The sequence below is a fragment of the Lingula anatina genome, chromosome 1, assembly GCF_051362555.1.
Source record: "Lingula anatina isolate TDL-2025a chromosome 1, LinAna3.0, whole genome shotgun sequence".
NCBI classification, from domain to species: Eukaryota; Metazoa; Brachiopoda; class Lingulata; order Lingulida; family Lingulidae; genus Lingula; species Lingula anatina.
In genome coordinates, this window is record NC_141767.1 from 3,415,074 (window position 1) to 3,429,532 (window position 14,459).

Here is a 14,459-nt window from a genome sequence, read left to right on the forward strand (position 1 = left end):
AAACGGAATCTGGCCTCATGTCGAAAGCCACATGGTTCCTGTGATGTAAAAAGTTGATGGCTCCCAAACCATTCAGAGAAAAGAACAACGATGTTGTGTAGTTCACAGTGGCTTCCTCAGAAGTTGTCTGGTATAGTAACCTGTTGCAATCAGTCTGGAGTTCACAGAGGGCAATGAAAACGCTTTCTGATGGCAATCTCCCCTTCTTTCTCAACTGACTAGGTGGCCTTTATTTAGTTGTAGCAGAACCGTCAGAACAGTGGGTACGTTTCTTAGTGGAAAGATTTGAACACATTGGGCTTGGCCTCTCTGTAAGGGTCTGGCCATACCTCTGTAACACTGTGTGGAGCGTTCCTTGCGAAACAAAAAACTGTTTGGGTCGCTGGGAGCATCTGTATCCGGGGTGGTATTCAAGTTGGTATCAAAACTACATTGGTAGACATCGATGGAAACCTGAACCAGATCGGATACAAGAATATTTGGCAAACTAATTAACTGGCTCCCATTTGCCAGAAGGCATCTCAGGAACAATTTCAATTTACAAGATGAAAATTCCCATCCACAAAAAGCAATTGTATTGGCAGATTACTTGCAGAACCAAGGGACTGAGCAGCTACCGCGGCCATGAAGAGAACCAACTGAACTCCATAGACAACCTGGTGAATTGCTGAATTATCGGCCTACTGGCACTACAGCAGTACAACAAATCGTAAACAAATTAGCCTGGAATATTATTCCTGATCAAATTTTAGGAAACGTGTCAGAAGTAATACCCTTACGCTTGAGAGCCCTGGTTGCAGCCACGAGGCCAGAATCACATCTGACCGTTGCTGTGCTAAGACCATGATATGAACGTCCTTTGTTGGGTCTATAACATTTTCACAGATGATAATTTGGAAAATATGGAGATCGAAATAACGTTTTTTTATGGTTGTTATATGACTTAGAATCGGCCATGTATTTTTGCTTGTTTAATTATGTGAATTCAGTTTTAAAAAACTGGTGTAACATTTACACTTTAATATATCGAAAGTTATTAAAACGCGATTGAAAACTGCATTCATTCATTAGTCGAAAAAATTGGAAAAAATTTGAAGAAAAATTCTTTAAAAATGCAGTTTAAAAAACTTTAATTTATCGAAAATTTATTAAAACACGATTAAAAAATTGCTTCCATTTACTAGTAAAAAATGGTTTGGGAATAATCCATGAGAAATGTCAAGGCAGTATAGGAGCAGTGTACACATGTATGTACGGTGTGCATAGGCATTGTAAACGTGCATCAAGATGCTCGAGTTCGGTGCTTTGGGCGATAAAACATCCCATGTTTGACTACTTCGAACAACGTTGTTTTTCAAGTGAACTGATCAGCTTTTCAAAGACGCTGGCTCTTCTCTTAGGAGTTGTTGGCAAGACTAAAATAGCCTTTTTGACAGCACGTTTTTCAGTAGATGCTGGCGTTTGGTTGTGTGAGAAGCCGTTTTATTCTTGTTACGTCCACTGTCATTCAGTTTGACTTTCATTCATTCGTCTTTTCTTCAGAGTATGTTTGCATACATTTAAATTTTCAGGTTCCCCTTTTCTTTTCTTTGTTGGCCTTTGTTCATTGTCATCCATGTTTGATACTTCATTCACTGAGAGAATTTTAATTGTACTTTGTTAATTATGCACGTATTGTAGTGCCCGTATATCAAACAAATAAGTCCATAGAATATTAATCCATACACAGTTTATTATTTTGCAATTAGTTATATTTGGCTAAATATTCAAAGAAATATTGTTCATTTTGAATGCAAAGAATAGCATCTTTACTGATATTATTTCTTTGCAGAATTTCTTGCCTGACAATTATCAATTAGTATCAGTTTATCGCATATATTTATATTCAATGTTTTTTCTAAACATCATAAGACATGAATACATTTTATATAATCTACACCAATATCTTGTACCATATTTTGAAGTTTTATCATCATTGATAAGTAGCCAGTTATCCAATGGTTAATGTATACCTTGGGGGTACGGACACTACATTTAGCACCAAATTCTTGCATATCTTTTCATAATAAGGGGTTATGTACTATTTTCTTCCTGCAAAATAAATGTCAGTGTGGACATACATTAATAATAAAATCAGACAGAATATGCTGTGATTCCTTAATAAAACAGATGGGGGTAGGGGAGGGGGGGTACGGACACTACAAAAATTGGGAGACACCAAGGGGCTCATGATTATAAATACATGTGTCATAGCAATATTAATAATGGTTGCATATGCACAACTCCTTTATTATGTTTAAGTCATAACATGGTATATTAATCTTATTATCCCGCAGGCATTTTCAAAGTTATATTTGGCCTGATCAAATATGTTTTTCATTGCGTCAACAAAAATTAATAAAATATGTATTAAAGTCTGTTTAAGCAAAATGGTTAAAAGAATTTTTCTCGGAATACATCTTTGGAAGAACCTGCTAAAAGAGAAGTCATATGTTGTTGGAATTATAGACCAATATCATATTTACCGTAAATCATTGACATAAAGTGCATCACATCTATGACCTTAATTGCAAATGACCCATCGTAACAGCTAAATATACATACTTGTCAAACACATAATTGGCTATATTTTTGTGAATTGTAGTCCGATTACCATAATTATTTTTATTTATTTATTTATTTATTTTTATTTTTTATTTTTTTGGCTCCTATGAGCAGTGTCTTTGATATCTTTCTGTCACCAATCATAAATCGCTAATTTATCAGACACTTGTAACATTAACCACATTTAATTGTTCACCCTGATAGTGAAAGAGCCGATAATGTCTCAATTAACGAAGGACAATGGATAGTATACGAGATAAGACAATCTTATACAACACACTCATACAGGCCCCAAAATTAGGTTAAACAAGGTCAAAACTAAAAGCTGAACACAAGATGGACGAAAAGCCGAATCCGGGCGTTGAAAGCAGTTCTGAGGACATAAAAGACCTCTTTTACGTGTCCACGCTATTTCGTGTTGTGAAAACTGTGTTACTCATTCTAACATGGGTGGGTCTGGTGAGTGTTGTTAACTTTTATAGTGTTGGCTATTTTACGAATCTTTTCTTGATCACATTATTTGCACAACACAATCTGTTCTAGGATTATAGTGGGGTAAAGAGAGTATGCAGCAAGGTGCGCCCTTGAACAAACTCCAGTTTGTTTTGCTTTCATGTCAAAAAAGGACTTTCAGGAAACCAGGAAAGAAATGAACAAGACCACGTATTTGACATCTACCCTACATCCGCCTCTGCCATTATACTTTTGAGTAAAAGTAAACATTGGTTTATTTTCTATCAATAAATACAGTAACCTATATGTTCTAGGGTTTATCACTAGAAATCTCGGGGCCGACCATGCAGGACCTCATTCTGCGCACTGGCACCAACTATGAGGAAGTGTCTCGTGCCATATCTGGACGCAGCGCGGGTTTCTTCACCGGGGCGGTGATTGGGGGCTTCCTGGTGGACAAACTGCGCCTGTACTGCGACCTGATGATCGGCGTTAGTTTGGTGATTATGTCGGCCGGGTCAGTGGCCGTACCATGGTCACCTTGGACAGGACTTATATGGTTCATATTTTTCCTGCAAGGAACTTGTGAAGGGGTCATCAACATAGGTAAGTTAATTATTCATTATCCATGTATCTCCACCCAAAATGATAGCAAGGGCAAAGGGTTCTACTGATAAATATCACAAGTCGCATTGAGGATAGATTTTGCACCTCTTGTTTGAGGAGTTTTGGTAGGTGGTCAAAATTCTCCATAAGTTAGTGTAACATGAGTACTACGCAATGTGGCCTTTTATATATATATATATATATATATATATATATATATAAGATGTAGTTGAGATACCCCCAGTAATATCGATACTTGAACTGTATAATGGTTTCGAATTCGAATTTGCCTTAATTTTGATATTATTTTGCGTTTTGACAGAGTGTTTTGTTGTAGGCCTATATTCTTCGGAACAAAGTCAAATTGTAGATGCTAAATAGATCGTTCTTAGTTTTTTCTCTATATTTGGTTCTGGTGATAGTTCCCAAGAGCCAATGAAAGGGTTAAGGTGTTTTCTTTCTCTTAAGAGATTTTAACATTTGATCAAGGTTATGAATACAATTTAGGCAAATTATTGTAATGAACACCCAAACATAAAAGCCCGATAATTACTTGCCTTTGGGATTGATTAAGTAACATGTTAGACTTTAGAAGATTACCTTGGTTGTGATCTTTCTTCAATTTTCAAGGACTAAGATATATTGTTCAAGAAAAGTTGTTGTCACTAGGCTTATCATTTTTCAATATTTTGTTTCCTTTACATGTATTTCCTTATTTGGTGGTAGGGGGGCTTCCTTACAGCCTCTCTCTGAATCTCTATATGTAACTAATTTGACATCGTCATTTTGTTCCTTTGCAGCGGGACAAAAACTGATCTTATCCATTTGGGGAAAGAACGCTGCCTCCCCACTCCACGTGTTGCACACGGGCTTTGGCGTCGGCTCGATGATCGTTCCCCTGATCGCCAACCCCTTCCTTGCCAACATACAGACAACAACCCTCACAAATACTTCAATGAACGAAACCTTTATGTCTACCACCGCCCTACCCCCTACAATATCAAGTTTGGAATACACGACAGACGCATCAAACTCGACTACCGTAACTCGCGTCCTAAGAGAATCCCGGATTGAATATGCATACTTAATCGTTGCCATCCTCGTCAGTGTTCTGTCCTTTGCCTTCTTCGTGTACCAGTGGAAATATTCCGAGTATGTCCTCCATCCGGCTGACCACGAAACGGAAAGTAAGAAGAGGGTTCATGGAGTCAAAGAATTTATCCGTATCATCAATCCGGCCACCTGCGCCAATGGTAACTTTTGTTTTGGGCTCCAAATGTTCATATTGTTATCTTTTTATTTTTTCCAAGCAACAGGTGGAGAAAGACTGTACGGTAAGTTCATCCGATCCTATGCCATAGACCAGTTCAACTTTTCCGTGGACGAGGCAAGTTACTTAAATGTAGTCTTCTGGATCAGCTACTCTCTTGGTCGTTTCTCCGGATTCATCGTAGCCCACTGGGTCCCTATCCGCTTTTTGATCATTATAGAGGCAGCCGGCGTCTTAATTTCGGCAATCCTGTTGAATATATGGGGGCACACCGAGCCCCTCATGCTTTGGATCTTCACCCAACCAATGGCGTTCTTCATCGCACCTCTGTTTCCATCAGGTATTGCATTGGGTGACCATTACGTAGAAATGAGCGGCCTGGCCATTACAGTGCTACTTCTTGGTGGATCCGTCGGTGGAATTGCTTACCTCTTTCTCATAGGCTATTTGTATGAGAACTTTGGGCCGTCGATGTTCATGTACAACGTATTGGGGTTCGGTATAGCCGTGGTGGTGATGGTTGCCCTGCTCAGCGTTGTGGGCCACTTGCACGGAGATCGGTACCAGCGTGAGGATGAAACAGAACAAAGTATTGGGGATATGAAGGAAGTGGACAAACTAGAATACGCGGCAGATAACCCTCAAATGTTGTCTTACACCAATACTGCACTGTAGATGCAATATTTAGTGTTATTGTTAAGGGCCGATGATTCCTTTGACGATTGCTGAGAATTTCATGAAATTCTTTTTAGCAAAACCATCTATCTTTCATAGAAACCACCAATGTTTTTGAAGTGCCTTTAAAATACTTATGCCAGCCTTATGCCATGTAAAAATTACCCATGCTTGACCATGACAGATATTCGCAAATTTAGTTTGAATAGACATGGCTCCTTCGGAATGTGTTATGTTAAAGTGAGAGTTGAAAAGGATAAAATTTAAGACTATCAGATCTAGAGTAATTGATTCAAAATGTAAAAATAAGTTCAGCTTGATTTTGCCTGTACCGTGCACTATACTGCTACCGCGAATGTAAATAATTAACGTTGAAAAAGGAGGCGAATTTTCGAACATTACTGCTGCAGTCGTGGTGGACTTCCCTGGCATATGCAAATGTTAAGATGTAATATTTAGTGCGCAATAGATTTTTGTTGTTGTTATTGTTATTGCAAGATTAATTCTTTTAAGCTATTTTTTAAATTTTGCTACCATGTCCGGGTCACCTCATTAAAAACATTAATTATAACTCGTAAAAGGGCACCAAACAAAATTCTTTTTTGAATATTTAATCTTTTAGCAGCTTAAACAAAAAAACTTTCTAGGCAAAATAGCATATATTGTATTGTATTGTATTGTATTGTATTGTATTCATATACGCCTTGTAACTAAATATCAATATGCTGCAAAGTTGAAACATTCCATATAAAAGATTTAGACCAAGAGATGTAAAAGGTGACAAATGGCTTTTAGAATTGAGACTGAGACTGATCAAGCTATGATGACTAGTATAGTAAAAGTGCCATACTTAACGAATTCTGCTCAACTCAACACTATTCAAAAGTAAAAGGCATCGGTTTTGGGCTTTTCTAAGTTTAAATTCTTGTTGACATATTCATGATCAATTGTTGTTAATAAAGCACACGGGGAACGAAAAGATGTTAGATTATATCTTTTTTTTTTTTTTTGGGGGGGGGGGTTCGCAATTTTGCCGATGAAATTGCGATTTACCTTTTTTAAAGAATATGACGGAACTCTTTTTCCGTTATCAAATTGTAGTATAACTTACGATGTCGCTGTAGGGCCTATTTGTTTTCAATGCTGCTCAATGCTGCTACAAGATGACAAAATGAAAATGACATTTATGATGTATAATGGTATTTCTAATATTCTTATTAACCATGATTAACAGGCATTTCGCAGAATGTTAGATGCTCATGTAGATTAAAACTCCCTTTCCCTATCAAACCTATGAAGCCGAATCTACCGTTTTATTTACATTCTCGATGCTTGCTCATTAAAAAGATGCATTGAGTCAAATGCCTGTTGGTGCATGTAAAATATTTTCGCCACTTGGTTAGCAGGTCGATGTGACTTACAGTTAGTAAGGGCAACTAACGCACTGGAATCTTTTCAACCAAGCATTTACTGGGAGAGGTGGAAGTTCATATAGCAGGTCTCGGCACGCGTTTCAACACGTTCGACGGCTCTGGTTGTTCTCGTACAAATTCATTCCAAACGTGTTTTTTTGTTCAATTTATTTTAATTAAATTTGCAGAGGCCACAAATTTGGTTAATTTATGAAAATTAACGAAGATGATAATTGCATTGACGTTTGTTTGCGGACAGTCTGTCACGAGAGCAGACAAATCTGGTTAATTATCTCTATGACAGAGGATGAAGGTTTGGATAGTTGTACTGGTTTTTGTCTTTAGGCATTCATCAGTTAATCAACGTGTTTTGTTGACGTATATCCGATTAACTCTAAGGAGACATACGGGAGATGGTCGTCATGTGGACGTATTTTTTTTAATAAAGTAATTAGGTCTCTCGTCAGTCATTTGACTAAGGTAATCTAAGATTGAGTGATTGTTTAAATGTATGAAATTAAGCTAAAAAACAAAATATATTTTAAAAAATAAATGTATAAAGTAAAACGTATCGCTGAAAAGAACGCGGGAAAACAAAAGGTGTGACCTTTGCCATAGCCTAAGACTCTCATTGTTTAAAATCGTTTCAAACGCGGTCTGTCTACGTCCCTTAATCGACCAAGCGCGCGACACCAGGGCAACAGGCTAAAAGGACACTGATATTTGAGTCCCTGTCTAATACGTTTCGAAGAAATCCTCATTAGACTCGACATCCTGACCAAATCACTTCAGCAATAGAAAATTCGCAACAGAAAATTCAAACAACAAGTGCAGCATTAGTCATAATAAGCCGATAATGGTAAAACATTTTATTGTTGTTTTTCATGTACCCCGCACGTGCTCTGATGCCTGGACCAGATAGAACGCGGTGACATTTGTCATGGAATGGCCTGGGCGTGAGGAGATAACACTATATATCCCCCCATTCTCTTCCTAACGCTCTAGATTCAACACCTATTGATCTCCTAACCAGTGTCAGTGACTCTCTGTGGGCCATTATCCGCAATTCAATAGGTTGTGTTTTTTCGCTGGAGGTGATGTTCCTCTAGAATATCGGGGCAATCTTCTCAGCGCTATGTTCACCACTTCCGGTGTGCTGCCTCAGAAACTGTTAGCGCGGCACGTCAGCGGCAGTTAGGGGTACCGACAGATCTTGCCCTTGCCATTTGTAAAGAACCCGAACAGCACAGGGACAGACATCAACGCTGGCAAAATGTCCATTTTATTTGCTAAACGCCCCTCCTCCTGGCTCTATTAAATAACAGAGCAGAAAAGCTAGCGCGATATTATAACGAACTTCTACAGATGTAAGCCAGAGATCGCACCAACTAGCATCATTATTTTGAACCAACGTACAGAACGTTTAACATCAACAAAGGGCAATTATAATTACTGTGGGAGTAACTAAGGTAATATTGGTGGACTTCTGGTATATAGGATCACTGAGTTCGAAGATTGGAGTATTTCTGTGATTTGTTATCAGCGAGAGATGGATGGTGGATGTCAATACCGCTGCTCCTGCACCAGTGAAACAGGTTTTTGGAAAAATATATTAAATCTTTACCTAACCACATTGCTTGTGGTTAGCGTTTTCTCGTGTGGACAATGTTACACGATATCTCTACAAAATGCGGACTACGTTGCACCGTACGAAAACAAAGTTCCCGAGTATATCGACGAAAACATGGTGTCGCCGTATATTGCGTCAAGTTCTGTGGAGAATTACCGAGGCACACCCAGAGATAACCCCCAGGAAGTTAATTTGGAAGGTACGTCAGAAAAAATTAATGTTTAATATTTATTTGAAATGACATACAAGTGTTATCAATTTTTGATCAATTTGAAGAATAGTTTAACTTCAAATTTGTCAAAAAAATAAAAAATTGAAAAATTTGAAGTTACATATATATATATATTCACAACAATTTATAGTTTCTGATTAATGGCTAATTCAATTTTTTGATTTGTTCTTTATTTTATTTGTTATTCATTAGTTTTCTGCAGTCAGTGCGTATTACATTGTAAAAAGAAATATCAAAGTTGAAACGGTCAAATATAATTTGGTTACTATATCCGCACAGGGCATACAAACAACCGTCGAAGAACACAAAACTCCCGAATGGGCGGCACTGAAATAAAATGAAATGTCGATATCACTGTACAGGTGCACATATATATATATATATATATATATATATATATATATATATATATATATATAGTCATGTTTTGGCATAAACTTTCTAAATCTTCCTCAGGATAGACCTAAACAACCATATCCCTAAAGAAAACAATTCCGTTAATATGATTTGTTTCCAAATGGGTCATTTTTAATAAATTTAAAAACAGTTTTTAGGTATACCAAAAGTGTGACGCACCCATAGCATGGGTACCACGCAAAGCCGTATACGATTGTAACTGAAGCGAATAATTTCCGCGTCATCGCTGTGACTATTAGTGATATTCTGCTTATTAGTACCATGCACCCAATTATAGTTTGAGTTCGTATCCAGTACCATTTTTAATCGCATGTCCTTTTGATTATAAGGTCGAGGCGATGATTCATATTCTGATGCAATATTTAGGAAAAATGCCATACCGAATCATTCATCCTATGAAGTTATTGGAAAATTGGTGGAAAATGGTCCCCTTAAGTTGATAAGTATTACTTCACTTTGGCTGGACTATTATGGCGTTCGATCTTCATAAAAACATAATAAGGATAGCTTTTGCCGTTAAAATATAAATTGGTGTGGATTAAGTCACCTCTTCCAACTGAACCAATGAGCGCGAATGGTGAAGTGTCCTAAATGGAGCAGGTAGAATGAAATGAATATCGAACCCTTCCTCTCACATGTGCCCCTTCACATGGAACCATTTCTCTCAGGGCAGTCATAGACATCTAAACAATAAATATGCCGAATCCTGCAAGCGTACCTAAATCAGATGAATTGCTATCCTATTCAAAAGTATCCTAATCTGCTGTGAGCCCTTGATGATAATGTCTTCCGCCTCATCCGTCCACATATCCGATATACAGGTATGACACAATCCATCACAAAGCGCATTATGCAATTAGAAAGAACGCCTAACAGTTTACCAACGCATTTAAAGTTCTAATTTTAACTGAAGAACCTATCCCACGCGTTTTCTAGACCTATATATTAACCAAATCCACAGAAAAAAAGATCAAGTTAAAAGCATTTTATTCATTTTCTGTATATGAAATCAGATGTGAATAGCGTTTTGACATTTTGCTATAAAAACGCCATTCTGTTTATGCTAAGGGTAATTTTGGGACAGGATAATGTTAAATAAATTCTAGTTTGCAAAATGTTTGACAGCATTGATGATACAGTTGGCGTGCTTCAAACGTTTTTGCACACCTCTTTTGCTCCGACAGCGAAATCGCCGCCCCTGTACGTCCCGTTAGTAAAATCAGTGTACGAGTAGGGCCCCTACGGTCTCAATAGGTCGTCTTTCAGTTTAGCAGGTGCTACAGGAAAGCCCTTCACAAAAAGCATCAACGTGTTATGATTCATTTCATACATTTGCAACAATCACCACGTATCCCACAAATCAATACACCCCACTGGTCATTACCTTATCAACTGAACGCATGCAACCCAAATAAAAGGAAAACAGATAAGTTAGAAATTTCGCTTTACTATGATTTAACGATATTTAACTATACCGGTCTTGTTAAAAATCTTCACGCACCACAATTTATGTTACTCGAACATCTGTGAATAGTAATGGTTCAGGCCTATAACTGGTATTGCCAGACAGCAAAATTACCATTCTTTGGTTTATTGCCAAGATGTTTTTATTGCTGTGAGATATTTTGGCAGTTTTTCTTAACGTAAGTAAAAGGAATTTCACTGAAATACGTTGACCTTGAGGCTACGGAAATATGTGGATAAATTGGAAAGTGTGAGTGAAAATAGACGTCAATCTGTTAAAAGTCTTTCTCTTCTTTCTAACAAATCTAACGGTGTTCAGGTGCGTGGTAAGCACACTGAAAGCTGGACAAGGGGAAACCGTAATGAAAAAATATTTCGGGGAGGGGGGCTGGGGAAATTCTCCTTTACCCCCTCCCATTCTTGCTTTAATGACCGACAGGATTGACAAAGTGTGGGGTGCGATGCCCACCCCTCCAGCTCCAACGCCAATGATGTATGAGGAAATATAGCGCGAGAAAATGACAGACCCCCCCCTTAAGTTTGATAATGCAAATTAGGTTTTTTAAGGTTAGGGGGCGAGCATCTTTGTCAAAATAAAGGACGAAATTGGGATTGGTAAAACTAACAAATATGTTCCCCTAAACGGTCCCTAGATATCTCAATTTTCAAAAATAACATTACGTCATTTCTATTTCAGCCCTGCGGGAGTTGGTGGACAGGCTGCAACGTTTTAATAGCCTGAGCCGAACAACGAGTAAACGCGCCGGCTGCAGACGACTCAGATGGTGCAAGGCATGCTGGGAAGTCATGTGTAAAGCAACCAGGGGCACCAAATGATGGCCACATGACGTTCGAGCGAAAGAGGACTAAAATATACTATATTACAGGAGATGTTAACTGTTGTCAAATTAATTTATAATTTAATGGTAGTAGGACCTACTATGGGCACCGTGGAACATTTACTTTAATGTCTTTAAAACTGACGTTTGTCAAGAAAGACACAGAAGAGACATGCATGTAATAAGTATTTAATTTATGTATTTATGAGGACAGTGGAAAGGCGTTTGGGAACGAAAAACAAAAATTTAGTACATATTGACGATCTCTATCAAGCTCCAAACTCAACAGTAGACAATATTTCACTTTCTTTAAATCACGGTATTTCACTTGGCTGTATCCGCATGGATGGCGATTTGCATCTCTTGCACTTTCACTTCGATTTTTTAAAAGAGACCTTTTCTAAGCGGGGTAGTTGATTTCAATGCTTAAGAGGATACAACCTTCATTTGGAGAATTGCACATGTTATCTAAAAGGAGAAATGGATGAAGATTTAAGACAAGAACAATCTCATGAAGTACTGTATTTAATTCAACAATGTCAACCGTATCACCAGTATGCAGTTACAGTATTTCCGAGACTATGAAGTTTTTTTTTCTAATGTCGTTGGCTAATTAAGTAAATATTGTGATACACTCATATATGTATTCAGTGTGAGTTCTGTCTTTATTTCGCACCATAGGCCTATCAACGTCAAATAAACCGTTTCTTTTATCATAACGAAGTGAGTTCACATATATGATTTTTCGTGTCAATGGGATTTTTAAGGAAACCATAGTGAATTCTTATATACGGCTTCAACCTATTGCAAACAGAGTGTCTAATGCCCCGTATTTTAAAGCTTAGCCTACATAAAGCTAATCACCGCAGTGAGTGCAAAGGCAAGGGTCACATATACCTAACACTGCAAAATTACGATCCATCAATCAGTTTTTGAGTCAATCTTGTATTTCTAAAGGTAGCAACTGGCGAATTACAAACGTGACTGTAAAAATTAGAAATTTATAGAATTCGAGAACTGATTTCAGAATCGAAATTTTAGTTTCAGTTTAGGACAGACTATGTCCTGGTGATAAATGGAAAATTGGTGAAATTCACAGGTTTGAATTTTGATACAGTATAATATTGATACAGTATATAAACACCTAGCACACTTTGTAGGAATTTGACCTGGAGGCCTTTTCCCCCTCTCTACACTATTCAACCCTTTAGCAGTCTATGTTACTTATGTAAATGAAGTCGACTTTCGTCACTAGAACCCGTTAAAACCCGAGAAGTCCATTTAATTTTGTGTATATCTCTGCCGTATTCAACTAGCCGCGTCCAAAACGTGGGTGGTATTAATTAATGGCACACACGATCACGGTTTTTATGCATATTGTCAAATTTTGCAAACAAGAATTACACTGTCTGCAAGTTCAACCAGTGAAGCTTTAAGATTTCTGTCTTGTTGCATTTTTGCGTCGAATTCAGATTAACAAAGAAAAGGCGTATTCATTAACGTTTTAACAATGTAGTGGGAGACACGGCAGGGAACTGCTGTTATGTTACCCATTTATAAATATAAAATATTTGAATGCAATTTAGAAACTAGAAAAGCACTCAGAATGCGCACAACTCCGCTAAGGCAGCCAGTTCTCATCATCAATTAATTACGTAAGGAATTGCCCACAAAATCTAATCGTTTCTAAGTGAGCGTATTTCTGACCTATCCTGATTTTTTAAAAATCCGCCATTACTTTTTGACTAACGGATAGACAAGGGCCGATCCAGGATTCTTTGAAGGGGGTTCCGCGGATGCGAAGCCGACCCTTCCACCCCTTCCCCCGTTGGCGTGGGGTTCGGGCCCCGCAGAAGGGCTCCGAATTTTTTGGTATTTTAGAGGGCGAACGGTGGCATTTGGTGTGGTTTAAAACTATGATTCAGCAGGTCAAAATTCTAATTTCAAGAGGGGGCCATTAGCGTTTTTTTCAAAAATCGAATGGAGGGTCAGAATCACCTGACCCCTCCCCCTAAATCCGCCACGGGATAGACAGTGGTAACATACAATGCTACTCTAGCTGTGAATAGATGAATTTGTTTCACATTGTGTTTTGGCTTTTCAAATGCGTAATGGAAATATTGGAGCGATTTTTAATAATGGTACGCGACGTTATACAGATGTTACTTAAGTGCACCGTCTGTAGGCCTAGCTTGTATGGCCATATCAAAGATTTTACTGTGCTGGCACAACCAGACGGCATAAGTAGCCAGAATTGCGTGACAATTAATAAAAAGAGCCTTCAGTGCTCTTTGAAAATCTGCCTCAATAAAAGTCCTCCCCGTCAGGTACTGTAAAAACCAATAGAAGGCGGTTTCTCTTGGGGATAAGATGGTGAAGTAATTTTCCACAAGAATACTGTTCACGTTAGACTCCCGATAGTCACGCTATATGGCAAGCTCGGAGGGGAAGGCTTAGGGGAACAACAAACGGCATTTATCAACATGAATTATTAAAACCATCCGCGTTTGGAAATGTTCTTAAATTCTCATTTTTATGTATACATACCCTGCAAAGTTATTATCTTTCCGAAATAATACTTTTAATAGACAATAAAACCACCTGAAATGTACAGGAAGTAAAGGCGGTCTAGGTGACGGGCATTTAGAAATAAATCGATAAATAAAGGGGGCTCGATACGTTGGAGTATTTTCCTTATCCTTTTCAATAATGCAGTAATAAACATTAGGCCACACTTTTTTATTTTTATGGATGACATCCTCTGGGTACCCCAAAATCGGTGCGAGAGGGCGAAAAAAAAAAAAAAAAAAACGGTCCAAAAAATAAAAATACTGCTTAAGTAAAGGAATGCTGTCAG

At 37.9% G+C, this 14,459-nt stretch overlaps 2 protein-coding genes across 2 annotated transcripts; both read left to right on the top strand.

The window, feature by feature from the left end:
• Positions 1 to 3,375: 3,375 nt before the first annotated feature.
• On the top strand, positions 3,376 to 5,749 carry LOC106151118 (sodium-dependent glucose transporter 1B-like). Its single transcript, XM_013524215.2, has 2 exons — positions 3,376 to 3,663; positions 4,464 to 5,749. The coding sequence occupies exons 1-2, from the start codon at positions 3,402 to 3,404 to the stop codon at positions 5,606 to 5,608; spliced, it is 1,407 nt and encodes a 468-aa protein (XP_013379669.2). The 5' UTR covers positions 3,376 to 3,401; the 3' UTR covers positions 5,609 to 5,749.
• Positions 5,750 to 7,960: 2,211 nt separating this feature from the next.
• Positions 7,961 to 12,312, top strand: LOC147763847 (uncharacterized). Its single transcript, XM_087001181.1, has 2 exons — positions 7,961 to 8,849; positions 11,461 to 12,312. Exons 1-2 carry the CDS (start codon positions 8,570 to 8,572, stop codon positions 11,598 to 11,600), a joined length of 420 nt encoding a protein of 139 aa, XP_086857307.1. The 5' UTR covers positions 7,961 to 8,569; the 3' UTR covers positions 11,601 to 12,312.
• Positions 12,313 to 14,459: the final 2,147 nt, after the last annotated feature.